At 41.3% G+C, this 22,390-nt stretch overlaps 1 protein-coding gene across 1 annotated transcript in view; it reads left to right on the forward strand.

Moving 5' to 3' along the window:
- SLC49A3 (solute carrier family 49 member 3) overlaps positions 1-22,390 on the forward strand; it is a 58,437-nt gene that overhangs the window by 17,361 nt on the left and 18,686 nt on the right. Inside the window, exons 4-7 of the mRNA XM_044681798.1 lie at positions 5,606-5,682; positions 7,331-7,468; positions 9,750-9,866; positions 21,940-22,092. Of these exons, the coding sequence (XP_044537733.1) occupies positions 5,606-5,682; positions 7,331-7,468; positions 9,750-9,866; positions 21,940-22,092 (485 nt within the window). The remainder of the gene's footprint in view (positions 1-5,605; positions 5,683-7,330; positions 7,469-9,749; positions 9,867-21,939; positions 22,093-22,390) is intronic.

Below are 22,390 nucleotides of genomic sequence, written 5' to 3' on the forward strand. Positions count from 1 at the left end.
CAGTGGATTATTCCCATCAGATAGCTACAATAAATTTCGCATTAATAGAGAGAACCTCCCTAAATGAGGGGCCACCAGGTTGCCTAAAGGTAGAGGTAGAGGAAGAGAGGTGAGAATGGGAGGGGGTTTGAACCAGCTCAGGTCAGAAACAGCAGGTTGAAACTTCCATACAGCAGTGAGACCAGACTCTAAATTGGCTGCTTTAATTCAAGCTTGGACAAGATAGGGAGACCCAATCTTTAAAAAAAAAAAAGGTAGGTAGATTCAACGTGTCCTGGCTCTATTCCTTACTGCCTGGTATGTAACTTCAGAGAAAATAGTTCACTTCTTAGCTGTAACATTTGTCAACATGATCAGGTACATGACCTTAACCAGGAGCATATAAACTTAAAAAAAAACCAAACACCAATTGTATTTCAATATGTTTGGTTTTCATTGTACTTCTATACAGTTTATTTTATACATCTAAAAAGAAGTCTGTGGGAGGAAAAAAAGGTTAAGAAATCCTGGGCTGGATGACCTAAAAAGTTCTTTTCATTCTTAAATTTTATGATGCTTTGGCCCTTGGAATTCACAAGGTATTTGTTTGAGTACTTTTTTCTCCCACATTTTTACCTTTGTTTTTACATTGACGTTTTGTTTACCCATTTTCCCCACAGTGTATCCCTTCCCTTTTCCCTCTCAAATAGCTATCCCTTATGACAAAGAAGAAAAAAAGAGATAAAAAAAAAAACAATTCCTCAAAACCTGCAAAGAATAGGGTCAAGGAAAAGATGCCTTCTCATATCTCTTCTTTGGGACCATGTTTGATCATTATAATTTTGCAGCATTTGGTTTGGGTTGTTGTTATCTATTCTTCCCTTTGCCATTATTGCAGTGGCTAGGTAGGATGTTTTCTTGGTTCTGTTCACATAGTCTTCCCATGCTTCTTGGCATTTATTGTTCTAATGCTATTTATTATAGTTCTCTGTGATTGTGTCTTATCCTCCTAGACTTTAAACTCCTTGAAGGCAGGCACTGTATTCCATTCATTCATTCACTCGTTTATCTATCTATCTATCTATCTATCTATCTATCTATCTATCTATCTATCTATCTATCTATCTATCTATCCGTCTGTCCACTCATATATTTACTTACTTATTCATCCATTTATTTATTTATTTATTTGCTCAACCAGCCATTTATTTATTTATTTGTTTATTCATTCGTTCCTTCATTCATTTATTTATTTATTTAGGTCTATTCGTTCATTCATTCATTTATTCATTCATTCATTTGTTTGTTTGTTCGTTTATTCATTCATTCATTCATTCATTCATTTATTTATTTGTTTGTTTGTTTGCTTGTTTGTTTGCTAATATTTATGAGCCCTTACCTTCCATGTTGGGGTCAATACTGTATATTGGTTCCAAGGCAGAAGAGTGGTAAGGGTAGGCAATGGGGGTCAAGTGACTTGCCCAGGGTCACACAGCTGGGAAGTGTCTGAGGCCATATTTGAACCTAGGACCTCTGGTCTCTAGGCCTGTCTCTCAATTCACTGAGCTACCCAGCTGCCCCCTAGGCACTGTATTTTAGCTAAATGTTTGACTTTAAATGCCAGAGAAGTTTATATTTTTATCCTAGAGATAATCAAATAGGGAGTCATTGAATTATCTTTCCCAGCACCCCAAAAATGCTTAATAAATATCTAACATGGACTTTCTCTGAGCCCTACTAGTTTTCCTGATATAGTTGGGGTTTCTTCCCAAAGGCAGTTCCAAGTAATGAGTCTCGAAGTAGGGATTCCAGATTCACTCTCTCTCCTGGGAACCTCCAGCTAACACAACTCACCCATCTTTTATATTTATAGTTCAGACTCCAGAGTTGATGTCCATTGGCCTCATCTTCTACCTCTGGGGGTGGCCTCCTTTCATAGACTGCTACTCCCTATGTACTGATTACATGTAAGATTGCTTTCTATCCCCTGATTATGTGCATGCTTCTGGGGGTGCATGCATGATCTAGTGGAAGGAGAACCAACACCATGAAAATCATGTTTCCTTGTCCTATTGATCCTCAAATATGGCCCTTTTTGTTTTAAAACTAGTTTTTGGCTTCTAATGGGGAACAAAGAAAAAAAATCAATTTGTATATTGGAAAGCTCTGAAAGTTTTTATTTTATATTGTAATCAAAACTGTGGCTTTTCCAGTAGTAATGTATGGCTGTGAGAGTTAGGCTGTAAGGAAAGCCAAAAACTGTAGAATGGATATTTTTAAAATTCTGGTATTGGAGAAGACTTTTGTGAGCTTCTTGGACAGCAAGAAGATGAAATCAAAAAATTATTTAAAAAATTAACTCTGAGTGTTCATTGGAAGGACAAATCCTAAAGCTGAAGCTCAAATCATTTGGCCACATAATCAGAAAATGGGACTCTTTGCAGAAGCCCCTGATGATGGGAAAGATTGAAGGCAAAAGGAGAAGGGATGGCAGAAGATAGACGGATAGTTATTGCGATGGAAGCAATGAACATGAGCTTGGCCAGACATTGAGAGATAGTAGAAGAAAGAAAGCATGCTATGGTCCAAAGGGTCTGGAAGAGTTGGATTGAACTGAATAACTGAACAAAAAGTAGGTAGCATAGTAGATAGGGTAAAACCTAGAATTAAGAAAACATAAGTTCAAATTCAGCCACAGATACTTATTTAACTGTGTGACCCTGGGCAAGTCACTTCAATTCTGTTTGCCTCAGTTTCTTCGATTATAAGATAGGGCTAATAATAGCACCTACCTCCTAGGATTGTTGAAGATTAAATGAGGTAATATTTGTGAAGCAGCTCTTAGTCTAATAATTGGCATATAGTAGAAGCATATTAAATATTTATTTCCATCCTTCCTTCCAAGGGGAAATGACCAAATACTTTTGCAATTATGAAAGCAGTCCCTTTTATTTAAAAAAAAATTTTTTTTTAAACCCTTAACTTCTGTGTATTGGCTCCTAGGTGGAAGAGTGGTAAGGATGGGCAATGGGAGTCAAATGACTTGCCCAGGGTCACACAGCTGGGAAGTGTCTGAGGTCAGATTTGAATTTAGGACCTCCCGTCTCTAGGCCTGGCTCTCAATCCACTGAGCTACCCAGCTGCCCCCAAGTAGTCCCTTTTAAATAAAACTGCAGGGCATCTTTTCCAAGGACAACAAGTAGTTGTTACCATGGTGGATGAGACCATCTGTCTTACAATGACTTTGCATAGTTTGTTATATTTAATTTTTCCATCATTAGAAGCTAGGGACTTTCTTCTAGAAGGCCACCAGGTGTTTGGGAGATCAGTCCATCAAGATGACACAAAAACTATTATGGTTTCTCTTTTTCCTTCACAGAAACTAATTTAGAACAATTGGGTAAAATAGAAACACAAGCCCTGGACTATGTGATGGTATTTGGAAATGTATTGGAAGTGAATTTGGGATCCAGATACCTCTGGAGAGAAAATTGGGAGCAGTTAAGAACAGCAGCCTGCTGAGGGAACAGAAGATTATTTCTGCAGAGGGAGGGGGCAGTGAGGGGCAAAGCAAGGAAACCCCATGGTCCTCTGAGGGAATGTGCTCTTCAGGAAACTCTGTCCACTGGAAGGAGTCTGTGGTACATTAGGCAGCCTCATTGGGTCCATAGCTCAGTGTTCAGCCAAGTGACAGTTCAGCCTCCAGTAAACATGAGCAGGGAATGCAAAGATCCAGAGATGGAAGGCAGTGAAGGAAAATGGAAGGTAGTTTGGGAAGGGCTTTAATGCCAAGCAGAAGAGTTTATATTTTTATCTTAAAGACAAGAGGGAGCCACTGGAGTTTATTGAATGAGAGTGTGGCATGATCAGACCTATTTTTCAATTCACTATTCTGTATCTACTGCCAAAAGTTAAAAAAAATCTTTTACTAAATGTATATTCTAAATGTATATTTCAATACGCTCATGTAAAAGCAGTGCCCAAGTTGGATAAAAGCAGTCCAGAGGATAAGAACAGATAAAAGCCAGCAAGAGTGTTCCCTGGGGTCTCAGGTCCTGTCAAAGTCCTGAAAACTGCTTTTTACTCTTCTTGCCACAGAGGAGTCTCAGATCAATCCTCTGGGGAGCAAAGTCAACCTCAAGGCTCCCTACATCTACAGCACAACTTCCCTGCTTGCCACAGTTCTGGCTGGTGTTGGGGGGACAAGAGAGGGAGAGGAGTTAACTCACACCTCCCCAGGTCCACCAGTATCCTGGCCCACTTCACCTGTACTTTAGGAAAAATCACTCAGAAAGCTTGTGGAGGACATAGCAGAGAAGGCAGCGAGCTCGGGTAGGAGGTCAGTGTCGAAGTACTGGTGAGAGCTAGAGTGGCTCTAGGAGATAGAAGAGGATAGGAAGAGACTTTATGAAGGGAGAAACAAGATTTGATCATTGAATGGCTATTTGGGAATGAGGGAGAGTGAGGAGACAAAGAGAACTCTGGGGGAATGCCCTGGGACAGGAGAAGGATTTGGGGGCCTTGGGCAATAATAGGGAATTTTAGAAAGAGGTGGCTTTGGGGAGAAGGATAAGGGACTCTGTTTTGGATGAATTGAGTGTGAGGTGTCTGTGGTATATCCAGTTTGAAATAAGTAGTTGCTGAGGACCTGGGGCTCAAGGTTGAGGACCAATGGGTGGCCTTTAACATATTTGCCTAGAGGCATCAGTTGTTTGGGGGGTGCATTCCCTAGCTAGTACTTGCATGGGATGAGGGACCTGAAATGAGATAATTCAGATTTATACTTTGGGGTTTATACAGGCAACAAAACTAGCTACTTTTGAGTCCATTCATTCTTGATTGATTTCTCTCTACCACCAGAGCTCGAGGTCTGAGTCTGGTGATCTGATTTTAGCCCAGCTTAGATCTCTTGGATCCCCAAAAGTAGACAGATTACTCTGTTCTGGATTGGGCTTTGGGGATTGTCACCGATCAGTTGATTCTCTGAGGGCCATGGACAACTTGCCATAACTTTAGGTGCTGCCTATAAAATGGGCACTTTGGCCACTAGGAGAGGTTGTGAAGTAGGTAAGATTCAGACATGAAGTTTTGCATGTTTTCTAACATTTGTTTGGGTTTTAAACCCTATTCCTCCCTACCTTGAATTCCTAAACTTAGGGCAGGGCTCAGATCTGTCCCTCTTTTGTCTTTCACTAGTCTGAGAGTCCTGAGGGAGGGCCTGGGATCAGTCCCTGATCATCCTCTTTCTAGCACTGCCCAGCTTGGTGTTAGAGATGGGAAGGGTTACACGGTTGGACACAAGGGTGAAAACCCAACAGGCCCAAAGCAACTCACTATTCATCCCACCTCTCCAACCTTCCCCTCTTCCTAATTTCCCTATTACTAGCCATGGTACCATCATCCTCCCAGCCATCCAGGCCAGGCTTACAACTTTGGTGGCATCCTCTACTCCTCCATCTCTCTCAATCTTCATATCATATCTGCTGCCAAGGCCTCATAAGGTGGGGTTGGGGGAAGTATGCTGGGGAGTGGTCATGAAGTGATGGGGTATTTTAGTTTTTTTGGATAAATGCTTTTAAAGCCCAGAGTACTAAACACCCTTCTCCTGATTTTGTATTTAATCCAGCAAACCCTCTGGGCGTCCTCCTGGCTAATGTGGGGTCTCCTGCAATTGTGAAAAAGGAGGAAGATATTCCATTAATGGTAAACCACTGCGGCTGAATCATGGCTCTCACTTCCCACATTCCAAACTCTATGCTCCTGTGCAGTCACCATGATCTAGCCTTAACCTCTCTTTTGACCTCCAGTCTCATAGTCACCACTCTTCCACCAAGGAACTAATACATAGAAGTTAAGGGTTTAAAAATATAAAAACAAAACAAAACAACAGAATCAATTCCAAGGTAGAAGAGCAGTAAGGGCTAGGCAATGGAGGTTAAGTGACTTGCCCAAGGTCACACAGTTAGGAAATGTCTGAGGCCAGAGGTGAACCCAGGACCTCCCATCTCAGCCTACTTAGCTACCTAGTTGCCCCTTCAACTGTCCTTTATTTATTTATCCATTGATTTAAAGCTTATTTATTTAAGAATATTTTTTCATGGTTACATGAATCATGTTCTTTCCCTTCCCTCTTCCCTTCCCCCCTCCAACAGCCAAGGAGCAATTCCATTGGGTTTTACATGTGTCATTGATCAAGATCTATTTCCATATTATTAATATCTGCATTAGGGTGATCATTAAGAGTCTACGTCTCCAGTCATATCCCCTTGTGATCAAGCAGTTGCTTTTCTACTCCCACAGTTCTCAACTGTCTTTTAGACATCTTGGATTGGATGCATCATAGACATCTTAAACTCAGTGGGTCCAAAACAACTCATTGTTCACCCCACGTCCCCAACCTTCTCCTCTTCCTAACTTTCCTATTACTGTCCAGGCCAGGGTGCCACCATCTTCCCAGCCATCCAGTCCAAGCTCACAAGTTTCATGTCATCCTCTACACCTTCCTCTCTCTCAATCTTCATATCAAATCTGTTGCCAAGGTCTCTCAATTTTAACTTCACAACATCCCTCTTAACTCCACTTTCTCTCCTCTGACACTATCACCATCTTGGTGCAGGCCATCATCACTTCACTCCTGGAACATCACAATAGGCTCCTGGCTGTTCTCCAAGCCACAGATTTCTCCTCATTCCCATCCATTCTCCACTCAGCTATCAAACTGGTCTTCCTAAAATATGGGTCTGATCATGGCATGCCCCACTCCCCCTTCAATAACGCCCCTGGTTCCCTATTATCTATAAAATTAGATCGAAAAGTCTCTGTTTGACTTTCAAAGCCCTTCATTATCTGGAACCTTCCTGTCTTTCTGGTCTTCATAGACCGTATTTCCCTTCATGTACTCTGTTGTCCAGTAACACTTACCTCCTTACTATCCTTTTCACAAGACACTGCCATCTCTCAAGTCTGGCCTATTTTTACTGGCCATCCCTCAGGCCTGGAAGGTTTTCCCTCCCCATCTCTGCTTCCTAGCTTCCTTGGCGTCTTTCAAATCTGAATTAATGTCAAATCTTCAGGGATTCTTTCCCAGGCCTCCTTAATCCCAGGGCCTTCCCTCTGAGATTACTCATAATTTGTCCCATCTTTATCTTGGTTGTACCTAGTTATTTGCTTGTTATGGCCCTCATTAGAGTTAGATCCCAAGAGCAAAGATGGTTTTTTGTCTTTCTTTATATGCTTAGCATAGTAGCTGGCACACAGTAAAATGGCAATTGACCCACTGACCATGAGCCGTGTATTTGCGCTTCTCCCCATGCATGCATATGTACACATTCCTGTGTGTGTCTTCTGCCAGCTTGGATTCTACATTATCCCTGCTGGTCTTGCCTGCCTCCTCGCCACTGCCTGCATTTGGGAAAGCGTCCCTCCAACTCCTCCATCCATGGGAGCCGTCAACTCCACCTCGGAGCCTTTTCTGTCAGGAATGTGGATGGTAAGTGCCTTTCAGGACAGACGTACTGGGAACCCGAGACCTGGAATCTTGGTCATTCTTCCTCAGAAGCCAGGAGGGTACAATTCGGGGAGAATCCCCAAAGTCCTGGTGAGCCGTTGGCTATACTCATTGTAGGCCAAGTCATGTTGGCACTACTCAGGGCAGCCTCTGAAGGATCAGCCCTGCTTCAGAGTCAAAGGGAGAGAGGAAGAGGAGGAGGAGGAGGCTCACTTACCAGGTTTTACACTTAAGGAGCTCAGAGGTGGCATACAGAGAAGGAATGGGCCATAAGAGGAGGAACAGACTTGAGCCCTGCCTTCCGGGGACCTCGGAGTCTATAGGGGAGATAAAATTCATACAAAATCAATAATTAGAGAAGACTATAGGATCCAAGACTGGAGTTTGTAGTTCTGTATTAGGAGTTCATGGAAGGAAAAAAAATACATACATATCTATAGTTCCCTTACCTTCTACCTTAGAACCAATACTCCGTATTGGTTCTAAGACAGAAGAGTGGTAAGGGTAGGCAATGGGGGTCAAGTGACTTGCCCAGGGTCACACAACTGGGAAGTGTCTGAGGCCGGCTTTGAACCTAGGACCTCCCATCTCTAGGCCTGGCTCTCAATCCACTGAGCTACCCAGCTGCCCCATGGAAGGAATATATTGATGCAAACTGAAACTATTGGGAAGACTGCATGGAAAGGGCTTCTTTGTTAATTTATGACAGGATATAGTTAATTAACAAGGTAGAAAATATCCTCTCCACATTACTTTGCCCAATGGTTCATCCTTCCCTCTAGAGCAGTGATTCCCAAAGTGGGGTGGGTGCCACCGCCCCCTGGTGGGTGCTGCAGCGATGCAGGGGAGTGGTGATGGCCACAGGGGCATTTATCTTTCCTATTAATTGCTATTAACATTTAAAAAAATTAATTTCCGGGGGCTAAGTAATATTTTTTCTGGAAAGGGGGCGGTAGGCTAAAAAAGTTTGGGAACCACTTCTCTAGAGAGCATTCCGCAAGAGCTTGACAATGTGTAATTAGAAATCTTGAACCCTTGGACTTCATCTCCTGGAATCCTTTTCCCTTCATCCATGTTGCATCCTTACATATTGTACATAAAAGTTTGCTGTAACCCTGACTTTTTGAATTCTTCTTCCCACACTCTCCTCCTGGGTCTCTTCCTGCTTTTGGCGGTCTGGGCAAATTTCTCTTTAATAATGCTATCATTTTCCTTTTTCTTCAAGTTACTAATTAATAAATTCTTATAAGAATATAATACTTGAAGTATTTGTATATTGATTTTTAATCTTACAATGAGTACAAGAATGAATTGGCTTTGACTTTATATATCTCCCCAGTCAGCCCTGGGTTCTTAAAATGCAATAAAGGGGGGACACTGGTCCCCCGAGGGCTAACCTGTAGGGAAGGGGGAAGCCTGACGCCCCAGACTACCACTGCTCCCCTTAGTCAAGCGGTGCCTCAGCTCGCTCTCCTGTAACATGAGAGTTGGGCTAATGCAGAGGTTCTTGACCTTTCTTGTATCATGGTAGCTCGTATCTTGTATCATCGTCCCCTTTAGCAGGCTGGTGAAGTCGATTGATCCCTATGTTTTGTCCTACATTCATAATTGAAGGAAAAGCTAAAATTCAGGGGTTAATTAAAATAAAGATGTGATTTGTGATTTTATCCAAATGTGTGGATTCCCTGAAATCTAAGTCTAGGTTAAGAACCTGGGGGAGGCGGCCAGAAATGTTCCTAGGAGCCACGGGGGAGTTTGGGGGTTGGAGGGAGTGTGTGGTCTCTCATCAGAAGCTGTGCCTGGTTCCATGCCTCAGTACCCCCATCTTCTTAAAGATGGAAAGTAGGTTGTTGCATATGAGAACCATGCAATATATATTAGTCCTGTAGCTCTTAGGGTACACATCATACATCATGGATCCAAAGGAATTCTCCTGGTTTTACATATTACATATAACATGTTCCATGCAGCTTCTCTTTTGTGTATGTCTAGAAAAGCCATAAATACTATATGATGCTTGCATGTATCATGAGTTGTACACGTGTCCCCTAATAACATGTGGCATGTGTGTCAGGGATAATAGCATGGCTCATTTCCCAGATTTGGGCTGCCACATGAATGGAGTCCCACCATCTCTTGTTCTGCGCTGATGCTGGTTGGGGATATTTCTGGGAGTCTGAGGGCAGAGTCTTAGGGCGGAGGTCTCACTGTGGAGCCTCAGTCACTGGCTTTAGGTCTCACTTGTCTCCTTGGTCTTCTCCAGCTCCTTCAGAACAAGGCATACATCATCCTGGCCCTGTGCTTTGGAGGCGGCATTGGTGTTTTCACAGCTTTCTCTGCCCTGCTGGAACAGATCCTCTGTGTGAAAGGTTATTCCAATGTAAGCAAGGGATGGGGAAAAGGGATTGGAGTTGGGGAGACATGATGAAGCTGGGTAGGAAATAAAGAGGTGGCTTTTGTCCTGGGTGCCCTGGGGCAGGGGGCCAGCTAGGTGGCTCAGTGGATAGAGAGCCAGACCTAAAGACAGGAAGATCTGGGTTCAAATCTGGACTCACACACTTCCTAACTGTATGACCCTGGGCAAGCCACTTAACTCCCATTTCCTAGCCCTTACTGCTCTTCCACTTTGGACCCGATACTTAGTATTGATTCTAAGATGGATTGTAGGTTTTTTTTTTTTTTGTTTTGTTTTTTGTTTTTTGTTTTTTTTCAAAGAAGATCCAGGAGGAGTTCTCTGATATCCATCCTTGATCCTCTCTGGTCTGAAGTAGGGACAGTCCCCAAGGGCAGGAGATACCAAGAAGGTATGAGTTTTAGGGATGAAAAGTTATCTCACAGGATGATAAGTTTCTAGAGAGCATGAAGTCTTGGAAAGCAGCCAAGTGGGAAATAATGGCCCTTTGAGCTAGAAGGGACCTCCATTTCCTCAAATTTACTTAGTGTACTTATATACAGATATCTTTTATGCCCCTATCACATTGCACGTTAGACTTATGTAGTTTATTTATAAAATGTAAGCTACTTTGGAATCTGGAAGATCATCTTCATGAATTCAAATCCCACCTTGGACACCTACTAATTGTATAATCATGGGAAAATCCTTGTTTGTCTCAGTTCCTCATCTGTAAAAAAATAATCTGTAAAAGGAAATGGCAAACCTCTCTGATATCTTTGCCAAGACACAAAGAGTTGGACATAATTGAAAATGACTCAGCAACAATAAGCTACTTGGAGGCAGGCTGTCAGTTTTCACTTTTTTGTATTCTTATATAGCCTAGGACCATGTTGGTGAAACTATGGCACCTGCTGGAGGGGGCTTTTCCCTTCCCCTCTCTACACATGCCTGAGGACATTTCTTTCATCACCTGCCTCTCTACCCAGCAGCCCAATGGGAGAGCTTCTTCCCTCCCTTGTCTGGCATAAAGTGGGGGCCTCACAAGAGGCAGGAAGGTAGCAGTTTAGGCACTTGGTCTCCAAAAGGTTCACCATCACTGGCCTAGGAGGTGGTAAGCTACTAATGACTATTGTAAAATTAGATTATTGTTTTCAAATCTCTTTTCATTCATTTTCCAAATGGGAAAATGAAGAACTAAGTAATCAATTAATTAACAATCATTTATTTATTGTGTTAGTAATATTATTAATTAATATTAATATTGTTTATTATGTACCAGGGTCTGTGCTAAACCCTGGGGATATAAAGAAAAAGCACAAACAGTTCCTTTCCTTCAAGGAGTTTATGTTCTAATCAGGGAGACAACATGTAATTACTCAGAAGATATAAAACAAATAGATTGGATGGTAGGTGATCTCAGAGGGGAAGGCACTAGCAGCCTGGGGTTGGGGAAGAGGGGAAGGATAAGAAAAGGCCTCCTTGAACATATGGCATTTGAACTGAATCTTTAAGGAAGCAAGGAATGTTTAGTTGAAGAGTAGGAAGAGGATATTTAAAGCATGAGGAATAGCCACAACAAAGGCACAGAGACAGGAAATGAGAGTGTATGCAAAAACAAGGAGGCCAATGTCATTGGATCATAAATATAAACCTATATTTATGGAGAATATTTTGTATTAATTAAAATATTCAAAATAAATATTAATTAATATTAATTAATAATTCAAGGGAAATAAAATGTCAGAAGACTTCAAAAGGTAGGAAGAGACCATATAATGAAGAGCTTTAAATGCCAAAGAGGGATTTTCTATTTTCTCCTGGAAGTAATTGAGAGCCTTTGGAGTTTATCACATAGATGTGAGGTAGGGAGGACTAGCGTGATCAGATGTGCTATAGGCATAGTAGACATACTTTTGCTACTGAAAGGAGGATGAATTGAAGTGGGGAGAGGCTTAAGATTGGGAAACTTGTTAGGAGGATACCATAATAGTCCACAGGAGATGGAATAAGGGCTTGCACCATGGTGGTGGCTATGGGAATGGAGGAAGAGGCATACATGTGAGACATGTAGAGAAAGAAATGACATTATATATATATAGCCCTTATATAGCATATATATATATGTATATATATATGCTATATAAAATATGTAGCAATTGAGAGGCTATTTGGAGTGAGCAAGAGAGAGGTCAGTGATGCTCTAGACCAGTGATTCCGAAAGTGGGCGCTACTGCACCCTGGTGGCTGCTGCAGCAATCTAGGAGGGCGGTGATGGCCACAGGTGCATTTATCTTTCCTATTAATTGCTATTAAAATTAAAAAAAATTAATTTTCAGGGGGCTAAGTAATATTTTTTCTGGAAAGGGGGCGGTAGGCCAAAAAAGTTTGGGAACCACTGCTCTAGACTTTTGTAAAATGGAAGTTGAAAATAGGTGAGAGTTTTGGAGGAAAGAAAATGAGCTTTGTTTTAGACATGTTGACTTATGTTCCCTTAACCAGTGGTGGTACCTAAGTCTTTTCATTTTCACAGTCTAATATTCTGTCCATTGTCCGGAACTGCTTTGGAAGTTGGATCCATCTTCCAATCTCCCCATCTCTTACAAAGTCACTTGGACTTTTTAGGATTCATTTCAATTCAACAAACATTTAATTAACACTGACTGTTTGCAAAGTCCTATAAAATCTGCTTCCAGGAGCTCACAGTCTGGTGGGGATGGAGCAAAGATATGGGATATTGGATCAACTTGACTACAAAATACAGAGTGTAAATAAAGATGCCTAAGAGAGCTAGGAAGACAGACTTCATTTTGTATCTGTGCTATCCCTGAGTCATAGTCAGATGAGGTTTATACTTCACAGTCTTCAGATTTTATGCAATTCAACAAGTATTTGTGGACCACTTCTTAGACCTAAGGACTGTGGCATGCCTTGTGAGACTGTACTTAGCAGAACAGACATTAGCTTGTACAAATAGGACATTCCTCACCTGGGAGTTCCTTATCACAAGTCCAGCCCCTATTTCTTTCCTTTGTGCAAACCACATTTTCCCTGCATTATTCTTGGATGTGAAGTTGATAATGAAATTTTTGGCCATGGCCACCCATGAAATAGACAATTCATGAAATAAGCCCAAATAGTCCCAGGTCTACACCGCAGCTTCCTTCCTTGCAATAGCCCCAGTTAGTGTGGGAGTTGGGGAGTGGGGCAGGGTGGTGGGGATCAGGATGAAAGATAGACAAAGAATACAAAATGATCCTCAGTACTCTACGACTCCTTCTGTTTCTGAAGTGATGGTGGTAGGCTGGTAGAAAAGGAGGCAGAGAATGTGAAGAATTTCACATTTTAATATTGGCATTCTAATTGCTTCTAGATACTTGTGAGATAATTGGCTAATTAGAGGAATATTCTTGCTATAAATGACACCAGGAAATATAAGAAAGAAACAGCTAAAAGAAAAGGTTCAAACTACTTCTCCCTCCTAGTTCTCTCCCTCCTTAGAGAGGCAAATAAAGGAATTGGCAGGGTTGGTGCCATTAAATGCCGAAAGGCAGCAAGAAATTTCATTTCTAATCCTACATGCATTTATTCAGTATCTTTTGTATACATGATGCTTGGGATTCAGAACCCCAAATGAAAAAGCTCCTGCCCTCAAGAAGCCTCCATTCTAGTGTATATGGTGGTGGTTTCGGGGATGGTGGGATGTGGATAGATGTACACTGGTAAGTAAATGCTAGATGACTAGAAGAAAGAAGGCGCTAGGTAACAACTGAGGGATCAAAAAAACCCAACTTCTTGTAGTAGGTGGCACCTGATCTGAACATCTTGCTGAGAAGCGGAGATGAATAAGGAGTTGATTCCAGGTAGCCTGTCAACTTCAGGAACCATCTAATAAGCAAGTTGGGTTAGAATTGTCAATTGTATGAAGGAGAATGGCTGGCAAGTAGAAGGCACTTAAAAATGATAATTGATTGACTGATTAATAGGAAATGTCTGGAAAGGTAGACTAGAGCCAGATTCACTGGGCCAAAGTGGCTTTGTTTTACCCTAAAAGTAAGAGGAAGAGCCATTAAAGATTTTGAACAAGGAAAGTGATAGAATACCTCTCTTTTAGGAATTTGGCAAATGAGTGGAGGATGACATGGAAAAGGGAGAGACTGTTGGAAGGGAAGGAAGTAGGAAATGGAGCAAGGAAGCATCTTTGGAAACAGGAAAGCCACCCACTGTGGGCTCTCAAAGTGGAGGAATTACTTATCAGAGGACAGTTATGGGGATCGCTGGATTTTTCAAGGAGCACAAAGGAGATTTCCAGAGAGTGGAATCCAGTGTTTGCAAAGATAAGAAGCACAGCCCCTAAATCCAGAATTATATACCAAGCAAACCCCAGAATGATCAATGACGGCAAGAGATGAATATTTGACAAGCAAGTAGGCTTTGGAAAGTTTATAGAGAGATATATCCACCTCAGGGAAGTCTTTGAACTCTAAAAGCTTCTTCCCCCAAAAGAGAAGCCTTTAAAGCAATCAAGATAAAGCAGTTGCCAACAAAATCAGACCAAACCACTGAAGGTTAAGAATTAAGTTTCAGATAGATGGATTGTCTAGGGGATAAAGATGAAAAAAACATCAACCCAAAAGGGGGAAGAGAGTGCAGAGTAGGCTAATCCCCAAAATGACACTTCTGTCTTGATCAAGGGGAAGCATAAAGTTTGTTGTTGTTTAGATGTTTTTCAGTAGTGTCTGACTCTTCATGACCCCATTTGGGGTTTTCTTGGAAAAGATATTAGACTAGTTTGCTATTTCCTTCTTTGATTCATTTTAAAGATGGGGCAACCGAGGCAAATAGGATTAAGCAACTTGCACAGAGTATTCTAGCTAGTGAGTATCTGAAGCTGAAATTGAACTCCTGTATTCCTGATTCCAAGCCAGACTTTCTATCCACTGCACCATCTAGCTGCCCCATAAGTCTGGGATGCTACATAATTATTTGTATAAATATAGAGGAACTTCCTGGAGAAACCCTGTTAAATTCAGCTTAATAATAGAAATAACTATATATTAAAAACCTGTATTCCTTCCTGATAGTAACTGAAGAAAAGAGAAATCTAACAGTTATAATGCTGAAAGCACATGATCTAAATTCCCCTAGAAAAGAAAAAGACATAGAAAATATATATACATACACACCCTTTCCTTTTGCTTAGAATCAATACTAAGTATCATTTCCAAGACAGAAGAGTAGGCAATTGGGGTGAAGTGACTTGCCCAGGGTCACATAGCTAGGAAGTCAATTTTGAATCTGGGACCTCCTGACTCTAGATCTGGCTCTCAATCCACTGAGTCACCTAGCTGCCCCCAGTATAATTTTAAGACTTTGGGGATACTCTGTATTTTGCTAAAATGTTCTATACAAAATGAAAATATATCAGCCTTAAACACCCATGCACCTAATAATTTGGCAACAAAATTCAAAAGGGAAAGCATCTTTAAATGAAGAAATAAATAAGATCTCCCATTATAATTTTCCAAAAGCCTATGATCACTATAAAAGATAAATAAGAAATTATAAAGCCAAACAGAGTATTAAACTGATTCTGATAGACAAAGAAGACTTAATGGGAAAAGCAAAGCCAAAAAAATATATATGCACATATATATACACATATATAGTATGCATTTTATATATAATGTGTATACATATTAATATTCATGTGCTAGGCTACATAAATTACATAAGCAAATATAAACAGAGTTTGTGTACACTGTATTATAGACCATATTGTAATAAAACTAGTAGCAAATAGTAATATGATTGAATAAAAGATATAGTCCCTCATGGAAAGGAAAATAAAATGACTTGTGAATCCCTCTCACCTGGTCCAAAAATATGAAAAAAAAATCCTTCCCCCACCCCTTTACCTTCTTAGAATCAATATTGTCTAAGGGCTAGGCAATGGAGATGAAGTGACTTGCCCAGGGTCACCCAGCTAGGAAGTGTCTGAGGCCATATTTGAACCCAGGACCTTCCATCTCTAGGCCTGGCTCTCAATGCACTGAGCCACCCAGCTGCCCCAAGAATATGCAATTCTTAAAACAAAACAAAACAAAACAAAAAACCAAAGTCCACTGAGACCAAATTGCCTTTATAAATGGAATCCAAGGATTGTTTAAGAACAGGAAAATAGTACAATCTTCTCAACAACCACAAAAACCCAGAGACTACATGATCTACATATTAGATACAGAGAAAACCTTCGATTGAAAGGCTTTCTTTGGAGGACTTACTTGGGGTAAGGAAAAAATTTCTTAATAGGAATAGTAAAGTCTTTCCACAATCTCTTAAGAGGTAAATATTTGAAAGCATGAGCTAATATAGGTAATGAAGAAATAGCCATTAAAAAGAGCAGTTAAATGAGGATTTTCAATCTTGTCATTGCAATTTAGTTTTAGAAATCTTAGTAGTAAAGCATGAAAAAGAAATTAAAGGAATTCAGAGTAAAGAAGCTAAACTACCTCTATTTGCAGATGTCATGATTGTATACCTGGAAAACCCCAAAGGGAAAAAAAATGACTGGCATTAATAAATGCTTTTAACCAAGTAACAGGTTATAAGATGAACTCCCCATAATTTGCAAGTCTATTTTTTTTACACTAAAAAAAATCAAGAGAAACTGATGGAAAAAAAAAATAAAATACCTCTTACAATAATGGCAGATACTTGGGCATTATTTTATTGAGATACTCTGAGATGGGGATCCAGGGAGACCACTTTCCCAGCTGTTCCCTTCTTCTCCTGTGCTTGGAGTGCAGAGGCTCCCCCAAGAGCAAGCTCATACATCACAGGTTTGAAGGGACTTTTGAAGTCATTTAGTACCGCCTCATTTTACAAGGAGGAGATCTGTGGGGTCCCCAGCAGTCAAATGACTTAAAGGCATACAGATTGTCAGAATGGGATGTGAACTGGATCCCTCAGCATCCAAGTTCAGTGCTGTTTCCACACTTTGGCAGTTAGTGGGTGCTGACATTGGCTGGTTTATCTGGGTTTGGTCCTACCTTTCAGGGCTGGATTCTACTGCATCATCACTGTTGTCATCTGGGGCCATTATTGTTTCTCCTCCTTTACCCTGGAATTTGTCTGATCACTGACTTGTGCAAGGGGCAGGAATGGCAAGGGTTGGACAGGTACACCCACCAGAACAATTAGCAGAAGGAATTTGCCTGGTCTTCTGGTTACCAGCTGGGAAATCTCTCTTTAAGAAACCTGGGGAATTGCCTGTCTGTTTGGAGGGACTTAGGTTGAATGAAATCTCCATCTTCAGCTTGTACCCACTGTCTTGATCTTGGATAAAAGTTTTACGAAGAGTCTAGGAAGACCAAATCAGTAGTAAACGGAGCCTGCAGAAATTGGCAGGGTGTTGAAAGTGCTCCTGAATCAGACCTGGGGGACAGTTAAAGCTGGATTTTCTTATGGATATTTTCCATGTTTTTCCATCTCTCTCTATTTTTTAACCTCAGCCGAAATTCCACTCGTCTTGAAAGGCAGCATATCGTGGAAGGAGCCCCAAGCTTCAAGTCAGGGAACACATAGGTTCGGTTCTGCCTCCAATAGTGGTTGCTTGACCATAAGCTTTGAAAACCTTTTGGCACTATATGGGTCACAACTAGCACTACTCTCTAGAGCAGGGGTCGGCAACCTTTTTGGCCATGAGAGCCATAAACGCCACATTTTTTAAAATGTAATTTTGTGAGAACTGTACAGTGCTCACAGTGTGCCCTCCTGTAACAGCGCCTGAAAAAAATTTGACTTTATGGCTCCTGCAGAAAGAGCCATATCTGGCCCTCAAAAAAGCCAGATATGGCTCGAGAGTCATATGTTGCTGACCCCTGCTCTAGAGAGACAGACGGGGCAGCTTGGGTGTTTTTCCTTGGGATATCCTTTTTGTGTCTATATTTACTTCAATGAGTTTCCTATGGTCCTGGGAAACTGAATACAGAGAAAAGTATTTAATAAAAGTATCCTTAGACACAACTAGTCACCTCATTCGGAGAATGTCCAGAGAAGATTCTTTCTCCCTCAAGGTGTGCCCATACCACAGGTGAGAAACTTTCTCACTTCCAGGGCATGGGTGCAGGGGAAAAAACTCAAGGGGAAGCTGATGCCCTAAGCTGGTTCCTTACTCATTTAGTTTGATGGTACCCCTTTCAATCAGCAAAAATCCAACTTTTCTTTTTGAAAAAAGTCCCTCCAATTTGTCACAAATATATATATTCGAGCAAAGCAAATGTTTGTGTCAGACATGTTATATACATACACACGTATCTATATATTTCATATTACACATTTAAACATCTATGTCTACCTATACATACAGTTCTCACTTTACATAAAAGGATCATTCAACAGACCTCTGTAGAAAGCTATTTTTACATGATGTGAATTTGCTGATGTGGGGAAAGGAAGGGGGCAGGAAGAAAACCAGTCTGGAAGAGGGGACTAGAGCATGGTTCAAGGACACTTCAAGGTTAGGGACAGAGAATCTAGAGTAGGAAGAGGAACACAGGGGCTGGGGCCAGCCATGGGGGGACTTAGTTGGAACCAAGAGGAAGAAGTAGAGGGCAGAGGCATGGGGGCTGGACACACGTACAAAAAAGAGAGGACAATGTGGGACATATAGGGGCAGGGATAGACACCCAAGCAGGTGGGTTAAGCAGGACAATGGAGATCTCAAGCCAAGCTTCCATCCCTTGCTGGGGGTCTCTCCTGCATCCATTTTTCTGTTTTTACTTAAGAGAAGGTTTTTTTTTTTTTTTTGCAAAGGGTGGGAGGCCTTGGGGCACCAAGTCCCAGCACATTGCTGCATAGTAAAGTTAAAATAGGTGTGTTTTGGAATGGGTCTTTACTTCTTTCAGAATTCTTTATGTAAAGTCAAATGTGCATAATGTAAATTTACATAAAGCTAGAACTATTTATATATTGCATTCTTCCCTATGACTCACCTCTCTAGTAGGAGGTAGTTAGCATTCATCATTAGTCCTCTGTAATCATGGGTGACCAGAGGTCCTAAGCCATACAAGGTTTTTGACTTTACCATATTGTTGTCATTTTATATTAATTGTTTTCGGGGGGAGGGGTTGAGTTTTTAAGTAAGTTTATTAAAGAATGTTTATAAGTAGACAACAACTTTTGAACTGTCATCTAAAAAAGGTATTTTTCTTCATGATGTATAACAAAAGTGATTTAAAACACTCCAGAAATATGCTTTCTAAATTAGTATTCTCAGAGGTAGTTTAGTACAGTGTAGATGTATCTGCTCACTTCAGGCTGCATCAGTTCATAGAAGTCTTCTCAGGTTTCTCTGAAATTTCCTTCTTCAATATTTCTTTTTTTTTTAATTGAAAATTTTTATTTAATTGATTTAGAATATTTTTCCATGGTTACATAATTCATGTTCTTTCCCTCCCCTCCCTGCTCCCTGGGCCAATGAGTCATTCTACTGGGTTTTGCATATATCATTCAATATTTCTTAAAGCACAATTGCAAGGTTGCATAATCAATAGTGCGCCAGGCCTAGAGTCAGGAAGACTCATTTACTGTTACAAATCTGGCCTCAGGCACATCATAGCTGTATGACTGTGAACAAGTCTCTTAGCCCCGTTTGTTTCAGTTTCCTCATCTGTAAAAATGAACTGGAGAAGGAAATAGCAAACTATTCTGGTATCTTGGTCAAGAAAACCCTAAATGGAGTCACAAAGAGTCTGATACAGTTTGAAAAACAACATCCAGCATTAAGCCTCAGTCCTTGGCATTTAAATAAAAAAGAAAGAAAAAGAAAAAAAGCACGATAGTATTCCTTCCCATTCATGAACTGATGGGCAACCTCTCAGATTCCAGTTCTTTACCATCTCAAAAAGAGCTGCCATAATTAAAAAAAAATTCTTGTCTTCAGTCTTAGACTCAGTATTGTAAATAGGTTCCAAAACTAAAGAGTGGTAAGGGCGAGGCAGTGAGGATTAAGTGACTTCCCCAGGGTCACACAGCTAGGAAGTATTTGAGGTCAAAATCGAACCCAGGACCTTCTGCCTCTAGACCTGGCTCTCAATCCATTGAGCCACTTAGTTGCCCCTTGTCATGAATATTTTTGTACATCCTTAAGAGTTTGCTTTGTTTAATATTAATCCTTTATTTAACTTAACCTCCTTCTAATTTTACTTTTTCATTTCTTGAGGGTAATAAATTTCTGCACCCAACTATATGTATGTTCTTTCCTCCTTTGACCTGTTTAGATGATTGTGAAGTTCAGGTGTTCCCTCTATGCCTTCCTCTTTGTCGAGTCTGAATTATGTAAGATAATTTCCCTTCATTTTTCATAGGAGGCTGCTTGGGGCTCCTAGTGTCAATGGGGTTTCTTTGAGCACAGCGTCTGAGGAATCTTTGGCAAGTTGGAAAGGGAGTTTTAGGGAGACTTCTGGGCCCTCGGTTTGCAGGACTGAGGGAGGCCCCTAAAGGTCACGGAAGGCATTTTTGGTATTTTTAACACTGCCATGGGAATTTCCTGACACCTTCTGTTTGCCTCTATTTCCTTCTCCTTCTTAGAAATGAAGGTAAAGTATGTCAGGGGAGTTCATCAGAGAGGTCCCCGGTCTCCAAGCACATACACATTAAAAAATATCCATGTATATTTTCACCATGTTCTGGAGTTTAGAGGGGCTGAGCAGTTCAGTTGAGTTTGGGGGTGAGCCTGGGGCTTGTTCTTCAAGGAGCTTTCAGTTGAAGTTTAGGTTTGACCGCTAACTTTCTGTGTAATCTTGAGCTTGGCATTTAATTCCATTTCTGCCAATGTCTACTCCGTCTTTCCAGACCTCAGTTTTCCTCATCTCTGTCATGGTGAGGATGAGGAGGAGATGTGGCTTATCAAGAATGAGTAGGTGCCACAGAAGGAGATATGTCTAGGACCCCCCATTCACAGAAGCTCTGTCTACTTCTTGGTTCTGTTGGGAGGAGGTGGAAAGGGGATGGGAATGGCAATCAGTGCTGGTGATGCTGGTTCCCGCTTTGAATTCTCAGTGGGCAACCGTGCCTAGCACAGAGCACGTTGTATTTAATAAGTGCTTATTGGCCTGGCGGACAGTGATGGTGATGAACCTGATGATGGTGGGGGCCCTGATGACAGAACGTTGCACAGAAGCGATTGTTTTTCTGATTATTCTTATATTCTTTTTTTTTTTAAACCCTTGTACTTCGGTGTATTGTCTCATAGGTGGAAGAGTGGTAAGGGTGGGCAATGGGGGTCAAGTGACTTGCCCAGGGTCACACAGCTGGGAAGTGGCTAAGGCCGGGTTTGAACCCAGGACCTCCTGTCTCTAGTCCTGGCTCTCAATCCACTGAGCTAACCAGCTGCCCCCTATTCTTATATTCTTAAGAGAGAGGGGATGGGAAAAAACTTCTGACTGATAATAGCATAGGGCCTTCTCCTCTAGGAGATGTTCAGTAATTGAATTGAGTTGCCATCACTGAAACAATGAGCTGCCACTCCCCACTGATAAGGCGTATTGATGTGTTCTAGAATGGAGACCTTCCCCCGTGTATTGCTTGCTAATAACATGCCCCATACTGATGATATGTTGTTTTTTTTAAACCCTTTACCTTCTGTCTTAGAATCAATACTGTGTATTGGTTCCAAGGCAGAAGAGTTATAAGAGCTAGGCAATGGGGTTAAGTGACTTGCCCAGGGTCACACTGCTAGGAAGCATCTGAAGCCAAATTTGAACCCAGGTCCTCCTGTCTCTAGCCTGACTCTCAATCCACTGAGCTACCCAAACTACCCCCTATGTATTTATGCCTTCTCTCCTAATATCAATCAACTGTAAGACAGAAGAGCAGGGCTAAGTAATTGGGAGTAAATGACTTGGCTAGGGTCTCAGAGCTAGAAAGTGTTTGAGGCTAGATTTGAACCCCTGTTCTAGGCTTTGCACTTTGTCAACCGTGCTACTTAGTTGCTCCCTTGATGGTATGTTTTTTTGGTGATTGTCTGCCCTGAGTCCTGCCTTTTTCCTTTTTTTAGGAATTTTCTGGCCTCTGCGGTGCCCTGTTCATTATATTTGGGATTGTTGGTGCTTTGGTTCTTGGCCTCTACGTGGACAGGACTAAACAGTTCACTGAAGCCACCAAAGTTGGATTTTGTCTGACCACATTAGCCTCTATTGCTTTCGCCGTGGTAAGTATCCATCCCAAATGTTTTACATGACTTCATGTGTACAGTGAGTATCCTAGTCTTGCCTTCTCAATGGGTACAGGAGAGAGAGAGAGAATTTGAAACTCAAAATTAAAAAATGAATGTGTAAGTGTCTACCCTAGGCCATGATGGGGCAGAAACTGATCTTGAGATCATTGCCTAGGACAGGACCCGCATATGGTTTTCTTCCTCATCTCTGGGAAGGGCGCCTGTTGGGCTGCTCATTGTCTTGGGAAGGACTTTTTCCAAATTCGTGACCAGGATGAAAGAGAGAGGGGGG

The sequence above is a fragment of the Gracilinanus agilis genome, chromosome 6, assembly GCF_016433145.1.
Source record: "Gracilinanus agilis isolate LMUSP501 chromosome 6, AgileGrace, whole genome shotgun sequence".
NCBI lineage: Eukaryota > Metazoa > Chordata > Mammalia > Didelphimorphia > Didelphidae > Gracilinanus > Gracilinanus agilis.